Source organism: Juglans microcarpa x Juglans regia, chromosome 4D, assembly GCF_004785595.1.
Source record: "Juglans microcarpa x Juglans regia isolate MS1-56 chromosome 4D, Jm3101_v1.0, whole genome shotgun sequence".
Classification (NCBI taxonomy): domain Eukaryota; kingdom Viridiplantae; phylum Streptophyta; class Magnoliopsida; order Fagales; family Juglandaceae; genus Juglans; species Juglans microcarpa x Juglans regia.
The window spans coordinates 31,301,662-31,324,645 of record NC_054600.1 but is presented as its reverse complement, the minus strand read 5'-3'; the positions used below and the strand labels follow the sequence as shown (position 1 = coordinate 31,324,645).

At 35.8% G+C, this 22,984-nt stretch overlaps 1 protein-coding gene and 1 pseudogene across 1 annotated transcript; one reads left to right on the top strand and one right to left on the bottom strand.

Moving 5' to 3' along the window:
• Window positions 1–250: 250 nt before the first annotated feature.
• LOC121261005 lies at window positions 251–4,788 on the bottom strand (annotated as a pseudogene).
• A 6,164-nt stretch (window positions 4,789–10,952) lies between these two features.
• LOC121261004 lies at window positions 10,953–18,771 on the top strand. The gene is given in 10 exon segments (XM_041163135.1): window positions 10,953–12,711; window positions 12,714–13,862; window positions 13,865–14,094; window positions 14,176–14,280; window positions 14,393–14,545; window positions 15,796–15,959; window positions 16,123–16,270; window positions 16,707–16,829; window positions 16,951–17,038; window positions 18,251–18,771. Coding segments are annotated over 10 exon segments (3,294 nt in total). The 5' UTR covers window positions 10,953–11,744; the 3' UTR covers window positions 18,418–18,771.
• Window positions 18,772–22,984: the final 4,213 nt, after the last annotated feature.

Here is a 22,984-nt window from a genome sequence, read left to right as displayed (position 1 = left end):
ATGCTTTGAGTAATGGTTTTGGATTTTTCAAGCATCTTCTCATTAGGGTCTTATCTTCCTTGCCACTTTTCATTGAGAATATTTCCCATCTGGTTCCTCAAGGAACCATTACAATTAAGTGTCCTATGCTCTAGGTATATGTGATTGGAAAACAGTTAGCAATCCATTTATCCTTCTTCTTCTTTGGTTAACTAAGTAGATTAATGCATTATAGCTGGTTTTAGAAACTGTGCGGCATAAATCCCTTATGTAGTACTAAAAAACTCCCTTTCATAACCCAGATTCTGCAGATTTAGCAGAGTGCCATTTGGAGCATTTCTTTTGGAGCCTTTTGGAGCATTTCTAAGGCCCTTCTCTCATGAAGATTAAAAGAAACCAAACTAAATTGGAAAAAAAAAAAACAATGCTTTTCGGCCAGACATAACTAGCTACCTTTCTACATATAGAGCCCTTCTGGCACCCCTTCTTTCTTTTTAAACATCACCTTCTCCTTGGCTTTCTTGAAGTCTGCATGTGTTACCTGCAGCAAGTGCGAACGGTGTCAATAGTCAGTCAAGTCAAACAATTAAGCTACTCCCAGGAAGGGGCAATGAATCAACCAGCCAACATATAATGTAGACCTAAAAATGTCAAAACTATCAAGTAGCTATGATAAGTGCGTACTTTGTTGAGACTAATATCACCGTATGAATTAGAAAATAGAAGCTAGGCTCGCATCAAAGTCACAGTTTTTAGAACTAAAGAAAGTAGCGAGAATTCTTTTTACAAGTAAAAGCACAGAATGGAATTAAAAAAAAATATGAAGAATTTTGAATGCACATGTTCGGATATGCAATATTTTGCCACTTTACATTCATATGGTCACACCCTACCCTCGAGTATGTGTTAAAGCACATGCCAAAAATAAGTGTACCCCCTACATGTCAAAAGAAATTGAAATTACATATAACGAGCAAGACAGGCAATTGATAGGTTCAATTATTATTATTATTATTATTATTTGCTGAGAGGGGGTTCGGAATGTAAAGACAGAGAAAGAAATAAAGTAGATTTGTCACCTTCATACGTCGCTCTCTTAAAGCAAGCAAACCAGCCTCAGTACAAATTGCTTTGATATCGGCCCCAGAAAATTCATCTTTAGTCATCACAAACTCTTCTAAGTTGACATCATCTGCCAATGTCATTCTTGACGTGTGTATCTGCATTCCCAAAGAATACACATTGCAAAAAGATCTTTACAGAGAAAACACACTGAATTTTGTCAACAATAGTTCCATTTCTAAACATATTGTATCCAAAGTACCTGGAAAATGCGCCTCCTTGTTTTTATGTCTGGTAGAGGGAATTCAATCTTCCGGTCAATTCGACCAGGACGCAGCAAAGCTGGATCAAGACTCTCTATTCTATTTGTAGCAAGAATCACTTTGACATCTCCTCTTGAGTCAAAACCATCTAACTGGTTCAGCAATTCCAGCATAGTCCTCTGAATCTCACGTTCCCCACCTGAATGTGCATCGTACCTGGTAAAAATAAATAAACCAAAATATGTTATCAGAAGAATGTTCCGGAAAGAAATATGGCAGAGCTATATTAAATAAAGTACCTTTTTGTGCCCACTGCATCAATCTCATCAATGAAGACAATTGATGGTGAAAGTTCATCTGCAACTCGAAAGAGTTCCCTGACTAATTTAGGTCCATCGCCCAAGTATTTCTGAATTAATTCACTTCCGACCACGCGCAAGAAAGTTGCTGAGGTTGAATTTGCCACCGCCTGAAGTAAAATTTAAAAGCATAATCACAGTTCCCAACCACATCTATGATGGGTTAACATGCAGGGAAATCCAGGGTGAATTCTATGAGAATAGTTAAAATTGTGTTTTAGATGTTTAATGAAATACCACACAGGTGCCAAAAACATGCATGCATTATAAATGTTCTACTAAAATACAATTACACTTAAAAAAAAAAGAAAAAAAAAAAAGCATATCTGCAATGTTACAGAAAAACGTGCAATGAAAACTTAAATGTTTATCCCAACTTTCATAAAATATTCTACACTTTCGGAAATGAACCCCACCCCAAAGAGAAAAGAGGAATATTTTCCATCCAATTTGAAAGCAAGGGCCAAACTGACTCTACCTAACTTGCAGATGTCAATCTTCAAAATAAAATCTATCGATGCCAAACTGACTTCCTACTTTCATATTTCAAAGTGCAGCTCAGCATGTTCGAAAAAATGTATGTCAAGCCTTTGAACCTAAGCCAAACTCTTCTAGCAAAGGGACTCCAAAGCCTAAAAATACCCCTCGGATTCCAAGAGATCATTAATATATGTTTTTTTATTAAGTATATATAACTATTAATACATACTAATTGGAAAGAATGTGAAGAATGCACTCAAGAACAAGCATGGGACTTCAACCCAAATTCATGGGGAAGCTTCCAACAAACTTTTTAATTCTGAGATGACTGCGGACCATGCCGTATAAAAAAAAAAAAAACAAATTATTTACCTTGGCAAGCAAAGTTTTCCCTGTCCCAGGCTCCCCATATAGTATGACTCCTTTGGGGGCTTGATACCAATGTCTTCGTATAATTCAGGATGAGTAAGAGGAAGCTCCACCGCTTCTTTAATTTCCTGAATCTGGGCATCCAACCCGCCTATGTCAGCATAAGACTCCAGTGGAGCCTTCTCAACTTTCATCACGGACACCATGGGATCAACCTCATCTTGAAGAAGCCCAACCACAGAAAGGACCTGAACCAAGCATGAACAACAAGAATACCATTCAAAATCTCAATACCATTTGATAACAAAATACTTTTTTTTTATCGATAACAAAATACTGGGATGACAGATAGCTAGACCTAGTTGTGATGATTAATTTTTTAACCTATATTCCTCCTTATAATCATTCAGAGTCTTCCCATTTCTCTAGGTCATCGCCTTTGTATAGAGAGAAAGATGTAGCTAAAATGAATGTCAATTGTACAGCCAATTGCCTTTGGACCAAATGGAACCCCCTCCCCCACAAAGGGTTGGAGGGTGTGGTCACAGGTTTTGATCTTATGTAAATGTTTGCGCCGCATTTATAAAAAATTAGGGTTAATTACACTTTGTCTCCTCAAACTTTCATTCAATTCATAATGTGCCTCCGAAACTAATAATTGCATCAAATGAACTCTCGAACTTTCAAAACTTCCCAATCCCCCCTTCCATGTACCAGCAGCATTAAATCTAACAAAAATTCACTGCACGTGCTGCTCATGTGCATAACATTCACTGCAAAGATTTAATTTTCATCTAATTTATTATCATTGACCATATAAAATATAAAATAATATATGTTATCAATTAATAATAAATCATAAATCATTAAATAATTTTTTTATTAATTTATATATGGTTAATGAATATCAAATAATTTCATTGTGTATATAGATTATTCATACTTGCTTGCAACTTAGGTATAAAATAATCTTATATATGGTTAATGATTAATAATTTATTATTAATTGATATCATATATTATTTTATATTTTATATAGTTAATAATAATAAATTAGATGAAAATTATATATTTGCAGTAAATTTCTGTTAGATTTGACATTGCTGGTAGACGGAACGGGGGATTGGGAAGTTTTGAAAGTTTGAACGTCCACTTTGATATTATTATTAGTTTCGGAGGCATATTGTGATTTGAGTAAAAGTTCGAGAGGACAAAGTGTAATTAATCCCAAAAATTAATATCTCATTTAAACCAATACACAATTGAACAATATTTCGTTTAGATCAATACATGTGGCCTATACATATAACACAAGAACAACAATTACCACGTGAAAACCAACGAATATCTCACATTTAGTGTCAGAACTGTATTAATATTAAGTACTACTTTGACCAAATTTTTCTTTACTTAGAGACTTAAAAAAAAAGTAATTGATGGCCGTCTTTTGATTTTCCTTTAGACTAATTCAGAGAGTTAGGGATTTGCAACTCGAGACAGGGAAAGTCACAATAATCATCCTAGATTGGACGCATGGTTCAGATCCTACCGTTTAGCCATAAAGCATTATGAATTTCAAGAAGTTTAACACTCTTGAATCCAGCACAAAATTTCTATAATCCTTCCCTTAGAATTTTTTCCTAAACCCTAGAATTCACAAACTCAGCTCCACAAAAAATAAATAAAATAAAACCTAAAAACTACCGCAAATTTTTTAAAAAGAAGAAACAAACCTTATTGTGCATAAGAATGGCGCATCCGGGCTCCAGCTGATCCTTGTCCACAAACGAAAGGATCCCAACGTAGTACTCGGGCCCCACCGAGGACGACACAATGGCATGATTCTCGTCAATCAGCTCCTCCAGATTGCCTACACTCATGGGGGAGCCACGGAGATCGTCGACCTTGGAGCGGTCCTCTTCGTTCTTCTCCTCCTGGGGCTTGAGCCTCTCCTGGTTAGCCACGAACTCCTCCTCCATCACGAGATAGTCCGTGATGCGCTCGAGCTTCAGGAGTCGGAGCCTGCACTTGCTTAGAGGAGTCACAGTGGGGAGCCGGGCCGCTGCCTCGGGACCCTTTTGCTTACGCTGCTTGCGGCCCACGCGGGAGGGAGGCGCCGCGGGCTCGTACTTTTTCTCCTTTTTGTTGCCGTCGTCATGTTTGCGGTCGCCTGGGCGATTAGGCCCGCCGGATGGAGCCTGACCCATTTCTCAGAGGAGAGAGAGAGAGAGAGAGAGATTGCTTGAGAGAGGGGATTTGTAAACAATTTGGGCGGTGCTTTTCAAGATTTATTGGTGTTCATTTTGGCTTTCGAGCATTTCTATCGAGATTTTTTTTTAAATTAATGATTAAATAAGTATTTTTTTAAAGATGCTGTTAGAGCATTCTCATTAGATTAGTTAAAAGTTAAATTTAATGAGTATTTAGTTATTAGAGAGTAAAATATGCTTACATTAGATTAGTCAAATTTTAAATATTTAGAATTTAGCTACAGTGACTTTCAAAAGTTTTTTCAAATTTAAAGGTCACTATACATACATCAAATACATATTTTATTAATTATTTCTCTCTTCTTTTCTTTCTATCACATACTTTATCACAATTGATATATTAATTTGAGTTAGTGATATATTAATTTAATAAGAATATAATTATTAATTAATATATAATAGATAGAATAGTAAAATATGATAAAATAAATTAAATTAATAATTAAAAAATTTTAAAAATTTTTAAATTATTAGTTATTCATTATTATATAATGAATAAATATATAATCTAATGTGGAGATTTGATGTGAATAACTAAAACCAAATTGATCTTATATTATTTTATTATTATATAATGAAAAAATAGTTATTCCAATATGGAGATTTATGTGAGTGGAATAGTCAAAAGTTAAATTTAGTGGAATAGTCAAAAGTTAAATTTCTCTTATATCCATAAAAAATATCTTTTAATTTTGACTAATCTAATGAGAATGCTCTTAGAGCCACAGAAGAAGGCTGTCGAAGGTGACCACCAAAAAGAGCAAGGCTTCATTTGGTTTAACGTAAATCCATTTCAATTCATCTCAACTAATCATTACAATTTTTTAAAATCTTAACACAAAATATAATAAATAATTTAACTTTTTCAAATCTTAAAATAATAATAATATTAAAAAATAATATTCTAACAATATATTATCATCTTAACTCAACTTAGTTTAACATTCAAATGCAATCTAAATGTGTTTTTTTTTCATATATCTTTTTAAAAATTCATAATATCATTTAAAAATACTTCTTTAATCATTCAGTTAAAAAATAATAAAATAATGGAATTGGTGGCTCCTTTGGTGGTTTCATATGTGGGGTAAGTATTATTTTTTTTTAATGATGTTGTTAATTTTTTAAAAATATAAAAAAATATACGAAAAAGAAAACATATAACTTATCGAAATCATTCTCAACCTGAAACAGCTCGTACCCTTAAACATATCAAATCAAAATAAAATTTAAAATAATATTAGTTTATTACCAATAGTGGTATATAAATTGTTATTTAGTAATAATTTTAAGAAAAATTTAATTGTAAGCGATTCTGCACACTAATACGTACATTCATTCGATATGATTAGTCAGAAAGTATATTATATTGAAAATAATATTAATTTGAATTTATAATATGAAGGCAATATCATTCGTACGCAGATTGGTACGCAAATTTACTTGTATATAGCAAAACTTATAATTTTATCATTTTCTTTAATAGAATATAAATAGTAAGAAAAATGATATTTATAATTTAGGATATGTAAAAGTTATTAATATTTATATAACAAATTATTTTTTTAATAGTAAATCTTATTTTGTTTCAAAATGAATAAATGATATTTGCATACTCTATTTTAGTGGATATGGAGGAGCATGAGAGTTTTCTTACCCTTTCATCCATGTATACATAACATTCTACCCGTTTCATTTCACCTTTACCCAATAAATCTAAAAAAATACCTAGTAACCAATAAGTGGTTTATGAACACTTTACTAAAGTGCAACATATTGACCACAATAACCTAAAAGTTCAGTGCAATTATTACGCTAAGCTATACAGTTACTACTACAAGAATGACATTTCATTTATGATACACTACCTCCAAGATGCATGTGAAACCTCTCATTAGAATTAAAGGAGTTGAAAAAAGTCAATCCTCTAATGTTAAGTGGGATGTGGAGTGAAGAGTGTGTAGCCCACAAGATCTAGTGAAATATGATGTAAAAAAACTTATGATGTCAACTGCTAAGTTTTTAATTATGTGTGAATTGCCTTTTAGTAGAGTACAAATAGTTTGTTGAGTTCGTAGCTGATTTAGAGTTTGGATTTACTTTATCATCTTGAATTACTTTAAAAATTGATTGTATTAAGTTGTATAACAAATAGAAGAACAGTAAGAAATTGTTGGATGGTCAAATTATATGTCTTACCACCGATACTTGAACATTGGTGTAAAATATAAAACTACATGTGCATTACCGCACATTTTAGTGACTGCAATTGGCGATTGCATAAAAAATTCTTGAGTTTTGCCAAATTCTTGACTATAAGGGCGAAACTATTGGGAGGGTGTTAGACTTGAGATTCATTGAATGAGGTGTTGATAAAATTTTGACCATCACAATTGATAATGCCTTCTCAAATGATGTTACTGTTGATTACATGAGGAGAAAAATAAAGGATAATTATTGTACTATATTGGGTGGTGAATTTATTCACATGCGGTGTACTGCCCATATATTAAATCTGATTGTTATGGACAGCTTGAATGATGTTTATGAATTTGTAACAAAGATTATAGGTGTCATCATGTACGTGAAATCTTCATTGTCAAGATTTGTCAAGTTCAAGGCCTATGCGGCAAATGAAAAGATCAGTAGGATAATGATCTGCTTAGATATTCTTCCTAGATAGAACTTCACATATTTGATATTGTGTACTACTGAAAAATATAAACAAGCCTTTGAACAGTATATATTTGTGGATGAACAATTTGTGAACCCCACTAATGATGATTGGAAAAATGCACGAATCTTTGTAAAGTTGTTGAAATTTTTTTATGACATTACATTGAACATTCATGATTCTTTGTCTGTGACGACTAATGTATATTTCAAATAACTTTGCACAATTGAAGATACATTAAATGATATGTGCTTGAATAATGATATTATCACCAATACTATGAGCGTAAATATGAAAAGTAAGTATTTCAAATATTGTGATAGCACAAATAGGTTCAACTTGATGATATATGTTTCTTTTGTGCTTGATCCACGATATAAAATGATGACAATGAAGTATTGGTTGCAAAAGTGCAAAGGAGATGAGTTGGCGGATAAAATAGAGGACAATGTTAAACTCCTTTTAGGTTGCTTGATCTAGCAGTATAACACATTTCATGTGGCTAGTGGAGGGAGTTCTAATGCGGCTCAAGGAAGGCCAAACACTACTAGTGGGGAGAGTTCTAATGAGTCGACACCACCTTCGACTAAATTTTGGATCATGTTCAATAAATACCTTGAGGAGATGAGTGTAATGGAGTTTAGATCAGAACTAGAGATGTATTTATCTGAGGCGTGTGTAAATGACTCGCTCGGTTTTGATATCTTAGATTGATGGAGAGCTAATGCAACCAATTATCCTGTTCTTGCTGAGGTAACATGTGATGTGTTAGCCACCCCCGTTTTCACTGTTGTCTCGAAGTCCATATTCAATACTAGATGATGCATATTGGATCATTTTAGAAGTTCATTGTCTCAAAAAAACTGTCAAATCTCTCATTTGCACCCAAAATTGGTTAAAAATAAAACCTGTCGACGTTTAGGAATTTGTTGAAGGTAAGTTTGAAATTTGAAGTATATTTTTTAATATATGTCTAACTCAGTTTATTATCTATCTAATTTAGTTTTTAATTTTTTTTAGAAGGTTATCTAGCTTCATCTTCAACCGAGACTGTTGTGAGTCTCTCTTCTCATTTATGTTGAAAAATTTAGAACCTTTTGTCTCCCCTTAATAAATTAGCTCTAGAGATTAACTATGTATGGTTGTAAACTTGTAATTATTAGTTCTTCTATTTCGTCTTGGCAGGATTTGAGACTATGACCTATATGCTGCAGGCGTGTGCATTAATCCTTACAGCTCTATGATCTCGTAAATCTAGAATAAGTGCTTTTTTCTTGCATAATCAGCCAGTTCTTTTGAAATTAATTTTGGCCTGTGATGCTTATAAGTTATAACTAAAGTTGCATGAAGTTTTACTTATCATTAATGCTGTTAAAGACCTACTCTATTTTATTAATTTCTCAACTTATCCATTGATCTGACTAATGAGACTTCTATATTTATCCATTGATTTTGTTAGGAGTTCCTTTGACCACTGTGATTCTCTATTTTCTTCCTTAAATCTAACTTGACACCTCACTTTAGGTTATAGAAGAAGAAAACTGAGATTCAATTAGTAGGACATGTCTGTATTTTAAAGTTAAAGGATATGTGTATTTGACGGTTAAACACTCCAAACTTATATACTAGTGTGTGCATAAATTAAGATATAATGATCTCATATCAAGCTGAAGCCTGGCATCTCAATCTTGAAAATGTGGACCGTCCATTTTTCTGCACTCACCAGCAAAATCCATCCAGATTCCACCCTTTTCTCTGTGCAGTTGACAAAATCCGACACTCCTATTTATTGTGTAATCTGTAATTTTATAGCTGCATTGGTGATGGATGGATAATATTTAGTTTTAGGAAAATCTTCTTAAGTTTTATTTTACAATTTTCTCGTGGAAGTTGATGATGAAAATACCCTGATGAAAATTCATGGTTCCTTTATCTGCAGAGAAGAGGCGTGCTGAAGTTGCAAGGATTAGGGAGAAAAACCCTCATGGAAAATTTTCTGGTTTTTTTGTAGATAATTTGTTGTGTATTAGAGTTTGATTAAAGTAATATATTTGTTTTGTAATATTTTTAGGAAAGTAGTTTAAACAATATAATATGTAGTGGATTACATCTTCTATGTCGCATGCATTTTATATGAATAATATTGATTTTTTTTTTACATGCATTTAGTGAAACAATTAATTATTTGTTTATAGGCTTGTAGCTTTAGCTATTTTTTATATAAATTTAGTTCTCCATCTTTTAGTTTTATAAAATATATGCTTTTAGATAAAAAAAAAAAAACTTTTCAACACTATTTTTTCTTGAAAAAATAAATAAATAACATATAAGTTTTTGTTAATAATAATAATAATAATAAACCCGGGTTAACAGTCTAGAATCTAGATTTTCGAATTTCAACAACCATGATTCATCCGAGTTTCGGCCCGAGTCATATCCCGGTTAATCCGGGCCGGGTTCCTACTTGGGCTTGAAACTCGGGTATCCGATCCGGAATCCGGGTGATCAGTCCTACATAGGTGTTGTCAAGATTATATTTACCCAAATCGAGGCATTAATATTTCTTCAAAACAATTATAAAAATCTAGAAATTAAAAGACGAAAAAAAGGTCTAAATCCAATTCAAAGGCAACATTAATCGGTAAACGTTAGATTTGTTTTTAATAATTTAACAGGGAATATGTCATTTTAGATTCATAAAATGATTATGATTTAAATAAATATAAAAAAAAACCTCAAAGTGATAATGTATTGGAGTTGAGAAAATTTATTCCAAATTACTCCAAAGAAACAAAACAAACAACATAAAATACCAATTAGTAAACTCGTATATGTAAATTGGTTAATGGTAATCGAGGCCTATAACATTGGATTGTTGGTACGCAGAAGCAAAAAAAAAAAGTAAATGAGTTAATATTGAAATTTTTTTAAAATTAATTAGGATTAAGGAAAAAAAAGAGTAATGTGTTAGATACAATTTTAAAATGCATAAATTTTGCATACTTTTTTTAAAATAAAATGAAATTGAATATTGCAAATATAAATTTTATATTTATTATTTTTAAAAATAAAACACATAAAATTTACACACTAAAAAGAATCCACACAAGGGCCAATCGATCGTACTTACTCGTTAGTCTTATGTCTTGTTTGTTTTTATAATTATTATTATCTCATATTATTTTATATAATTATTATAAATTTTTTAAATTTTTATATAAAATAAAATAAATAATTTATTTTTTTTAAATTTTAAAATAAAAATAATATTTTATAATATTTTATTTAATTTTTAATTTTTATTTTAATTTATCTCTTTATCTCATCTGTAAAATTAAGTGTGATCGCGATTTACCATTATTAGCATCGTAGGATTTGGAAATGATTTGGTTTTTTTTTTTAAAGAAAAAAAATTAATTAAAAGGAAAAGAAAATAAGAAAAAGAGAACGGAGGGCATATGCTTTGGAGGAGATAAATAGATGCCAAGAGAACGCAGAAACCAGGGAGTGCCACGTGGGACACTACCTGGCACCCGGGCATCGCATCTTGGGGAAGAACCACGAAGAGAGACAGCCAAGGCCAAGCCACCACTCTTCTCTCTCTCCCTCTCTCTCTCTCGCCTATGGCGGTTCTTCTGCATCACCTCCATTCCTAATCATCACGGGGCATCTCACTCATTCTCTCCCTTCTTTCTCTGTATGCATATCTCCATCTCTCTCTGCTCTTATAGATCATCCGCTCAGAGCTGAAACCCACGCCGCAAAGCTTCAACGGAAGGTAGAGGGGGTTAAATTAGCTTGGGAGTTCCTCCGAAAATTCTCAGAGGATCTATTTACGACTGGGTTTCAGAATTTAGTCGTGGGTGTTTTGGTAGTCTCCAATTCAGGTACCCAGCTATCGTTTCTCCCTGGAATTGGTTGATTCGGGTTTTGATCTTTGGATCTTTGTTCAGAAATTTGGGAAATCTTGGAATTTCGTGGCGGAAATATTCACGTGCTCATATATTTTTTCTAGATTTTTTTGTCGTAGCTTTCAATTGTAGCAGTGGTTGTTATTAGGAAATGTGATGGTTTTTAGTGTTAATGATGAGTTTAACAAAGGAGAGTTTGTTGATTTGGATAAGTGAAGTTGGACTGCTTCGTGGCTTTGCTTTTGGGTTTCCGCTCCAATTTGCGACAATTTTAAGCTATATTGTGTGAGTGACACTCGTGCAATAACAGAATTGTATACTTGAGGCAGTCTGAGAACCCTGCTTATCGGCAACACGCTTCTCAATCTGCATACTCGATGGAAAGCCCTTGCGCAACCCCAAGGTCATTCTTGGGCTCGACCCCTTGTTCGAATGACGAAAGCCCGCGCGTGAAATTTTTGTGTAGTTTTTCTGGTAGTATATTGCCGCGCCCCCAAGATGGAAAGCTCCGGTATGTGGGTGGAGAGACACGAATCGTGAGCGTGCCGCGAGGTATTACTTATGAGGAGTTGATGAGTAAAATGAGGGAGCTTTATCAAGGAGCTACTGTGTTGAAATACCAGCAGCCTGATGAGGACCTTGATGCGCTTGTATCAGTTGTTAATGATGATGACGTGACTAACATGATGGAAGAGTATGATAAGTTGGGTTCTGGCGATGGGTTCACCAGGCTTAGGATTTTTCTGTTTTCCCACACTGACCTAGATGGGTCGCACTATGTTGAGGGGAATGAGAGGGAGACCGAGAGGAGGTATGTAGATGCTCTGAATAGTTTGAATGATGCTTCTGATTTTAGGAAACAGCAGCAGCCTGAGTCCCCCAGGATTAGTGTGGTTGAGGATATCCATGTTGCAGAACATTTTTTTAACCCAATTAGTGTGGAGGGTGGCCTTCATAGCCAAAGGACATCTGAAACGCCCTTGCCACAGTTTAACTTGCGTCACCTTACAATTCCCCACGTGGGATCGGCACCACACCAGCCGCAGAGGTATAATGAAATGGAAGCTCCATGGAGCCCTGCATACTATTCTCCTAGGCACTATGGGCCCCATGATCCTAGACAATTGGTAGAGTATCCATCTTCACCTTCTTCTGCTCGTTACCGTATGCCATTCACAGAATTAACAGAAAAATGCTTTGATAGAATGCCAGATGAATATTCTCGGCAGCAAGTAAATCACCAGCCCAGGCATGAGCACCAACCACAATATTCTGAGAATGTTGTATGGGTGCCAACTGGAGCTATATCTGGGGAGAAGTCTGTTTTTCCTGGTAATGTTTTTCATAGCCCAGCATTCTTGAAGGGAACAGTGTCTGTGAGCATTGCCGGATGACTTTCCATCGAAATCAGCCACATTTGGAGCACCCCCACATGGGGAATGGGTTTTCCCATTTTTCTAATTCATGTGCTGATTGTCCCCAAAATAGGGAGACTCTCATTCTGAATGCAGATGCCAACTCACACCATGGTATTTACCCCAACGAGCCAAATAGCGATCATCGATCTATTCATAATGAAACTCGAAATCATGAGAGAGGATGGATCCTGCAGCAACAGTTGAATGCTCAGGTTGATGAAGCAAGAATGCATGTCTCTGGAGCTGGAAGATTGGGCGATCACTTTATTGTAGATGGACCAGGGATGAGTTTCCCTCTTGGGCATGGTAATATAGAAGATAGCCAATCTGTGTCCACAAACTATGCTCATCACTTAGGTGGACCTGACTTGGGGAATGAAGTGTTGCATGACCAAGCTATGGCTTCTCTACCCCACATATGTGTTCCTCCTCCTGAAGAATGTGGGGTCCAGTATGGGAATCTGCCTTGCGCATATGGAGGAGATAATCTTTATCCAATGTCACATGGAAATGTACCTGGACATGCTTTATGGAGAAATAATCCAGTGCATGTTACTGCTTCTTATGAAGCCTCCAGTTCAGCTCAGCAAGTGAATGGTACTGTTAATCCTGGATTTACTAGGCGTGAGGGTAGTCCAAGGTTCTGTGTCGGTGCGGAAAGTCAAATTTCTAGGGTAGAGTCCTCGCAAAAAGTGATGGGTCTCGATGGGAAAGCTGTGCCAGAATATTCTTATGGCCATGCTTTAAAACTGAACCCAAACACATTTTATCAGGAAAGCCACCACTCATCTCGGCCCCTGCCCGACATGGCGAACTTTGCCGCCCCCTTGGAACCTGTGCCACCTTTGGATTCATCTTCAACTTTGGTTCATGATAAACTGGTTTCTTTGGCAACTCCTGGTTATAATTCAGATCCAAGAAATGTGAAAAGCATCCCTGAAGTGGTGAGATCAGAGGTGAAAAGTATACTTGGTGAAGAAAAAGATGCAAGTCAAGTAGAAAAAGTTGGGAACTCTGATTTTCGGACTATATATTGTCCAGAGCCAAAGAAAATTGCTGATAAGATTTGTGAGGAGACCAATTCAATCTGCTTAAAATCTGCAGAGGGAGTAGTGGTGTTGTGAAACCGGGTGAAAAGGACCTTTCTGCTGCTGAAGGTCCCAAGGTTTCAGTTGACCATTTGAGTCTCTTACCCGAGTTGATCGCTTCTGTAAAGAGAGCAGCATTGGGAGGGGCTGAAGAGGTGAAAGCTAGAGTCAAAGAATGTACTAACCTTAAAGAAGCAACTGGAAATGGAATGGAAGCAACGGTGAGAAACAAGTAAATTTTCTTTATAGAGGGGCTGTTGTTTGATTAGTTATTCTCTTCTAATGCCGTGTTTATTTGATAGAATGCCCATGGGGATCTAGAGTTGGATTATGATAATGACAATCTGAATACCAACAAGATTGAGCCAACAAAGGCTGAGGCAGAAGCAATTGACAGGGGATTACAGGTTACTGTTTTCTGTCTTATACACATCATTACTATTCTTTCTTCCTTATACTTCTTTTCTTCATTCATTCCCTTGATTCCTTGATTCTAAAGTACTGCTTGTATTCTATCAGACAATAAAGAATGATGATCTGGAGGAAATCCGGGAATTAGGCTCTGGAACATATGGGTCTGTTTATCATGGGAAATGGAAGGGTTCTGATGTAGCAATAAAGAGAATAAAAGCCAGTTGTTTTGCGGGGAGACCCTCTGAAAGGGAACGCTTGGTAGTGTCTTTGTCTAACGACTCTTGCTTTTGTTTGACTAGCATGCTTGAAACATATAATGGTTGACTTCTCTTTAGTTGTTGTGCAATTTACTTCGTATATTATAATGTTCTCCTGCCCAAGGATGCCTGTGAGTAACTGAACGTATGTTAGTTACTAATGCTATGTGCAAACCAGTGCTCAAGGAGGCCTGAGAGTATCTGGCAGCCTATTTGGTGGAGGACCACTAGTGTTACCTGGTACTAAACGAAATATGAAGGAAAAGCTAGTAATAAACAGTCCTTTTCTTCTCAAGTGAGAATCTCAAATTTGCTTGGGGTAAAACAAAAAGAAATTGAAGTCTTGACTATGCTCAGTTCTCAATATTTTTTACTTTTGGTCAGGTGCTTATTGTTTGTATGCTTTAGCTAAAGCACTTTCTTGCCTGCTCATGTAATGATGACCTGAAACTTTTGATGAAAACAGTAGTCATTGCCCGTGTACACAGGACATATACAAGAGAGACACCTAAGTAGGAGGTGTTGCAATTATTACTTTTGATATTATGCAGACTCGGATTTCAGGTGCAAGCTCAACAACGTCACAAAGTAAATTGGTTAAATATTTTTGCAGCTATTAGGTTGGAGGTTTTACTTGGTTCAGCATTGTGCTTGTCATACTGTCTTTTGTGAGCATGCTTAGTTTGTGAATAGGGGGATTAGATGTCAATGCAGAGGTTGCAGGGGAGAGCAAGAAAAGAATTTTTCTAGTCAAGAAAGAATTTTCTTGAGCAAATAAGTAGAACTTATCGCTGGCCAAGATGTAAATCTGTGTCATGAATTAAGTTATGAACCCAAGGAGGAAATTAAAAGGGGAAAAAATGAGGATAACATCTACAAGAGTGTGCTGAATACATATTGAGGTTTTCCCAGAGGCTTTGACCTTTGCTAGTTTAACATATTTGTTATTATTTATTGTGTTTTTTATTGCTATTAAGGCTTTAATTAGCCTCTTTAAATACTGCCATTTGCTGTTATTTTATCATCATTAAATAATCAAGTTAAAAGATCTTTCTGTCATATTTATGAGTGTTTTTTCCTTACTCTTACTGATGGCAATCCCACCTGAATGTCTGGGACTTCATTTTTGCTGTTTATGGATTCTGTGTAAAGAACTGTTTCATACAGATCAAATTTTCTTTTCTCAAGACTTGTGGTTATGCTAATGGAATTGGCTATGATAGTGACTGGCTGTGTGTAATGTTGTCATAGATTGCAGATTTCTGGAAGGAGGCTTTGATATTGAGTTCATTACATCATCCAAATGTTGTTTCTTTCTATGGAATTGTTCGGGATGGTCCTGACGGATCCTTAGCAACCGTGACAGAGTTCATGATCAATGGATCTTTAAAGCAGTTTTTGCAAAAGAAAGACAGGTAGCTGTTCTGTTGGCTTTACACTGTGTTTCGGATTTTAAATATTTTTGCAACTATCTTTTTATATGAAATGTATGCTGTATGTTATTTTGACTGTGTGCTCAAGTTTATATAAAGAATTCATTGAAAATAGAATGCCTGATGCCATAATGTAATTGAACAGAACTATTGATCGCCGCAAGAGACTCATCATAGCCATGGATGCTGCCTTTGGAATGGAGTACTTGCATGGAAAGAACATTGTACATTTTGATCTGAAATGTGAAAATTTGTTGGTTAATATGAGAGATCCACAGCGGCCTGTGTGCAAGGTATGATTAGGTAGACATATCTATAGGAATGACACTTTAAAAAAAAAAAAAAATTTGGTTTCTTCTATTTTCTTTTGGAACCACAGTTATTAAAAAAAAATCTTTTGGTACCTGATACTGTGGTGTTACCTGCTTACTTATTGTTTGTTTATAATAATGTCCTTTATATATTTCTTTGAAGTCACATACATTCTTTTACCAATACAAAAAATATACTTCAAATATATTTCTTTGAAGTCCGGAATTGTTTTGCTTGAACACAGTAATTTTAAGTAGGACCCAGTAGGAAATCAACTTGTGATGGTTTGTTTGTTTGTGTATTTTCTTTGGATGCTCCTTTTCACCTTAGTCACTTTTAAACATACTTTTAACCTTGATAATATATTTGGAGGTGCTTGGATTTGGAAACTCACATGATCTGCAAATATCCTTTTAGATTGGCGACTTGGGCTTATCAAAGGTAAAACAACACACTTTAGTGTCAGGAGGTGTCCGTGGAACTTTACCCTGGATGGCACCTGAGCTTCTCAGTGGGAAAAGCCACATGGTGACCGAGAAGGTAATTGTTACCAAGTGTGAATGCATAACTTTTGAGTTTCAGAGGTTAATGTTTCTTTTTTCTTTTCTTTAAGATGTTTTCTGCTGTTCTATTTCATTATCATTATTCTATATTGCTGTAGATTGATGTTTACTCGTTTGGGATTGTTATGTGGGAAGTGCTCACGGGTGATGAGCCTTATGCAGATATGCATTGTGCTTCCATAATTGGTAAGTACCGAATTTTCTTGCCAAATGTTAAGCTTTTGGTTGTGACCTTGTAGTTATTAGCTTTTAGAATTCCATTTGATATCTTACTCTATTACTTAGATTTTTTTTTTATAAGTATAAATTTTAGTAATCAAAGAGTACATATAGCCCAAGTACACATGACGTATATGAAAGGAAACACCTAATTAAGTAGGAGATATAAGAAAATCACGAAAATTAAGCCCATTACAGTTACTAGCTACTTAGATTCAATAGTTTATTTTTGCTTATCATCCAATTGTCAGAATCCACTGTCTTTCTTCCGCAAAGCATATAATTTCCTATTGTTATTTGAATTTACAAGCCAGTTGCTACAATATTTTTATTTTTTGCCTCCTCGTAATGTCCTCCCACATATAGATCTTTACAAGCCAATTGTCGTTATTATTATCATTTTTACTTATATATATATATATATATATAAGATTTTTATTTTTTGCCTTCTTGTAATGTCCTCCCACATATAAAGAGAATTTCCTGGGTTTGGTTCACAAGAAAATTTTATGTGAAAGTATTTCTCAAGAAAAGAAAAGGAAATGCACAAAAAAAAAAAAAAAACTTTTACAAAGTGAAGTCTTTTTATAAGTAACTTTGAAATCTCATGGTGTAATCTTGTTAAAAGGCAGGATGGTAGTTGGGGTGAAACATCTCCTGTTGGAAAATGGCTAGTGGTGGACTCATGACTTTTCCCGTCATTTGAATGCATGGAAAATGCAAGAAAGCGGTTCTATTTTTCTTTTCTTGTCGATCAATCACAACCTTAATGTCAATAGCTAGTTGGATTTCCTCCTTTCCAAAGTTCTGAGAGTCAGAAGAGCTAATTATGAATGAAATTGACTTTGTTTTCCCTTAAGAATATTTATTTTCCAGAGTCTTCTTTAAATATTGTGTTAGGATTTGGTTGTTTTGTGAAGACATAAGAAAAGTAAATGTGAATTCAAAACAATGTCGCCAATCATGGTCCCAAAAAAAGTCAATTTACTTTTATATGGGGAATGATATCGCAGTATCCATCAATTTTAATTGCCGGGGTTAAGAGAAAATCTGACATATGTATAGGTATAGGATTGTGAATGTAGGAATGTGAAGTGTTAGGAAACATGGTTTTTGGGAGTACTTGTAATGGCTATACTACAAAACTCAAGTATGTTTTCCTTCTTTTTTGATTTGCAGGTGGAATTGTAAACAACACATTACGTCCACAAATTCCAACATGGTGTGATCCTGAATGGAAGTCTTTGATGGAAAGTTGTTGGGCTTCTGAACCATCGGTAAGGCCTTCATTCTCGGAGATCTCTCAGAAGCTGAGGAATATGGCCGCAGCAATGAATGTGAGATAAATCTATTCGTGGGGTTGGTTTCACTTGTACTGTATCTTGAACGAGAATCGATGCAAATGGAAATTAAATGCAATGCAGCAGTTCAAGGCAGCCTAATGGTTTTTCAAGTATATGCTGGCTAATAGTGTAGTCGCTTTTTTTTCCGACTTGGTTCATTTTTAACGAACCTTTTCTAGTACTGCAGTAAAAAGGGTATTAATATTCTATTCTTTATAGAGTGCAATTGTATGCTCTCTACAATTGATTTTGCCAGAAGATTACATGATCAACAAGAGCTACTGCTGCACAATTAGTATGTGAGTATTTCCTATCAATTTTTATTAAATTTCTAACCTCTTAATTATTCTATTTTAATTATCCTCACTCATTGTTCGGGGCAACAGACTAGTTTTCTACTATAATGGAGCAATTTCACTGTATCTCGTTGTTTTCAATGTCATCAGGATGGCGTTGATGATGCCAGGTGATTCTAGTATCGATATTGGAGGTTGGACTCGAGCCTTTTGGAAGGATGTATATAAAAATTTGATGGTAATTGCCGTATTGTAAGCTTTACCTTCAGAAAATAATGAGGCATATTATATGTTAATGCTATAACTGGGATGAAACTGAAAACTTAGTTTGTTATAGTTCTCTCTCTCTCTCTCTCTCTCTCCACCATTTTGTTGTTAATTATCTGATATGAAATCATACACCCAGGATATGTCATATTTAAAAGAGAATGCATGTGATTATCTTTTAGGACCTACTTGCGTCTCATTAGCCATTGTAGTATTATATTGCTGTTAACTCTGGCCATTGGGAGTTAGTTCTAGGTTTTCTTTATTTACACGGAGGGTCTTAGTCACATTGATGTCCTGGATTACTTAATAATTACTCCAAACGTTAATAACGACCCACCTCAATGGCCAACCACCCTTCTCACGGCTATTGAGGCGGGTCATTCTCAATTCAAGAAAGCTGGATCCAAAAAATAGAGGGAGCTTGAGCAACTTAATTGGTCTTTGAATAAGGGTAACTCAAGTCGTTATAGGTCCAAAGGGAAGGGTACTGTTGTTTCTTTATAAAGTCGAAAATTGTGTTGTGGTACGTGTGTGGGCTGAATGAGGGTAATAAGTGTTTTCGTATAAAAAAACTTGCTTCGAGAAGGGAAGGTGAACATTGTTTGTTTACGAGGAATAAAGTTGAAATGGGTGACCAAAAAACTAGTGAGAAATGTGTGGAGCTACTTGTATTGTGATTGGATTTATCTGGCTTCAAATAGGGCATCGGGTGGTATTCTTGTGATGTGGGATAAAATGATAGTGGAGAAAATGGAGTTTGTAGAGGAATACATAGTGGCATGTTCCTTTAAGATGGTGGAGGATAATTTCTTGTGGGTTTTTGCAGGTATATATGAACCAAATGTTAACAACATCAGAAGTCATTTGTGGGAAGAACTTGCTGGAATATATAGCTGGTGGGACCTCCCTTGGTGCATAGGTGGTGATTTTAACGTAATAAGGTTCCCTAGCGAAAGATCTAGAAGCTCTCGTATACGCCTAATCATGAAAAATTTTTCAGAGTGCATTTTTTACTTGAACCTGATAGATCTTCCATTAATAGGTGGTCCATTTACTTGGTCTAATAGTCAGACGTGGTGTCAACTGGACAGATTCCTAATGTCGCCAAATTGGGAAAGTCGTTATCCGAAGGTATGTCAGAAGAGATTGTCGTGCCTCTGCTCGAATCACTTTTCCATTTTGCTAGATGGAGGCAGTATTCAAGGGGGTTGTCACTACTTTAAGTTCGAAAACGTGTGGCTTAAAAGGACTTCGTGGACAGGGTAAGGCTTTGGTGGTCATCTTATTAGTTTCATAGTACCCCCTCTCATATTCTTGCAGGCAAACTAAAAGCTTTAAAGAATGATTTAAAACTTTGGAATTCTCAAACATTTGGTGACATAAGGGAGCAAAAGAAATCCATGATGGAGAGGAATTACAAATTCTTGAAAGGATTATTGAAGATAGAGTCCTCACCTCAGAGGAAGTCTCACGTAAGACAAAGCTGGCCTCAGAGTTGGAAAGAGTATTATCTCTAGAGGACAGAAGTTGAGCACTTTAGTTGAAAGAAGGGGATCGGAGCACAAAATTCTTCCATAGAGTGACTAATCCTCATAGGAGAAATAATACCATTGAGATGCTGAAAATCAATGGTAGATACTGCATGGAGGCTCCTGTAATCCGGGAACATGTGGTGAGTTTCTTTGAACATTTATTTATAAAAGGTGAGGGTTGGAGGTCAAAATTAGATGGACTTGGTTTTGATTCTATTAAGCCACAGTTAGCATCTTGGTTGGAGAGATCTTTTGAGGAAGATGAGGTATATGATGTGGTCAGAAAAATGGTAAAAGATAAAGCACCAGGTCTAGACGGATTTTCGATGGGTTTTTTCCGAACATGTTGGGAGGTAGTAAAAAAGGACATTATGAATGTGTTCTAGGAGTTATTCTTGGCTGGGAAGTTCAAAAAAAGTTTGAATGTTACTTTTATTGCTTTGATCCTGAAGAAGACCGGAGCATCGAAAGTGAAGGACTTTAGGCCCATTAGCCTCATAAACAGGGTTTAACAACATCATTTCCAAGGTGCTTGCAAACAGACTAGGGGTGGTCATAGCTAAGATAATCTCAAAACCACAAAATGCTTTTGTAAGGGGTTGCCAAATCTTGGATTCAGTCCTAATAGCCAATGAATGTCTGGATAGTAGATTAAAGTCTGGTATTGCATGGATTATTTATAAGCTAGATATGGAAAAAGCGTATGATCATGTAAATTAGGACTTCCTCCTTTATTTATTGAAGAGATGTGGCTTTGGGGAGAAATGGTGTATGTAGATTAGATGGTGCATTTCAATGGCAAGATTCTCAGTTCTAATCAATGGCAACCCAAAGGGTTTCTTTAACAATTCTCGAGGCCTAAGATAAGGAGATCCCTTGTCCCTTCTTTTTTTTGTTGTCATCATGGAGGCACTGAGTAGGATGCTATCGGCTGTGGTTAGCAATAGTTTTATGGCTAGATTTTTAGTGGGTGATCCGAATAGGGGCCTTATCTCGGTTTCACACTTACTATTTGCAGATGACACATATTTTCTGCGAGGCAGAGCAAGACCAACTTAGGGCACTGAAGGCGCTTCTTCTTTGATTCGAAACAGCATTAAGTTTGAGAGTGAACTTGATAAATTAGAATTAGTGCCAGTTGGGAACGTCAGTACTCCTCGGCAATTGGCTAGCACACTCGAGTGTAAGGTCGCTTCTTTTCCTATGACATATTTGGGATTACCGTTGGAGGCTACATCACAGGCCTTATCTATTTGGGATACAATTATTGAGAAAATAGCACGAAAATTGGCATGGTGGAATAGATTATATTTGTCGAAAGGAGGCTGGTGATTCTTATCAAAAGTACACTCTAACTTACCAACTTACTTTCTGTCAGTATTTTCAATTCCAGCTTGCATGGCGACATGGATCGAAAAACTCTATCATGATTTCTTATGGAGTGGGATGAGGGATGATTTCAAGTTTCACCTAGTCAGTTGGGACAAGGTGTAGACCAATTCTGTTAGGTGGGTTGGGGATAAAAAACTTGAGAACTTTTAATCGGACACTTCTTAGGAAATGGCTTTGGAGATACAATATGGAACTGGAAGCTCTCTGAAAATTAGTGGTAGATTGCAAACATGACAGTTTATGGGGATTGGTGTACTAGAGAGGGGAATGGGTCCTATGGTGTGGGGGTTTGGACACAAATAAGACGAGGGTAGGGGTGTTTACTCGCCATACTAAATTTATGGTGGGGGAGGGTGGTTAGGGAGGGTACTCGTATAAAACTTTGGAGGACATTTGGTGTGGAAAGGAGGCTCTAAAGGACTCTCCCATCTGTTTTTCGAGTGGCATGTGATCAAGAAGTTTCAGTGGCAGACCACCTAGTTCGTTCAGGGGACCAAGTCTAATGGAATGTCACTTTTAGTAGAGCAGCCCAAGATTGAGAAATAAATAGTTTTGAGGCTTTTTTTCAGCATAGTGTATTCTATGAAACTGAATGAATTAGGGGATGATAAGCTATGGTGGACACTTGCAGATAAGGATACTTTCTTGGTTCGCTCATTTTATAAGTCCCTTACACTTATACCAAATACTCATTTTCCATGGAGAAGTTTGTGGAGGAATAAGGCGCCTCCCAAGACACTCTTCTTCTCTTGGATAGCGGCCCTGCATAAGATTTTGACTACTGATAATATGTGAAAGCACTGGGTAATTATCTCAGATTGGTGTTGTATCTGCAAGAAAACTGGCGAGACAATAGATTATCTCTTGCTACATTGTGAGACAACGATAGCCATGTAGAGCGAAGTGTTCAGTCGAATAGGGTTAAACTGGGTGATGCCTGCGGCAGTGGTTGAGTTATTAGCCAGTTAGGTGATGTCGGGTGGTGCTCCACAAATCAAAACTGTGTGGAAGATGGTCCCTACCTGCATTATGTGGTGCATGTGGCGAGAGCGTAATGAGCGGACATTCGAAGACAAGGGG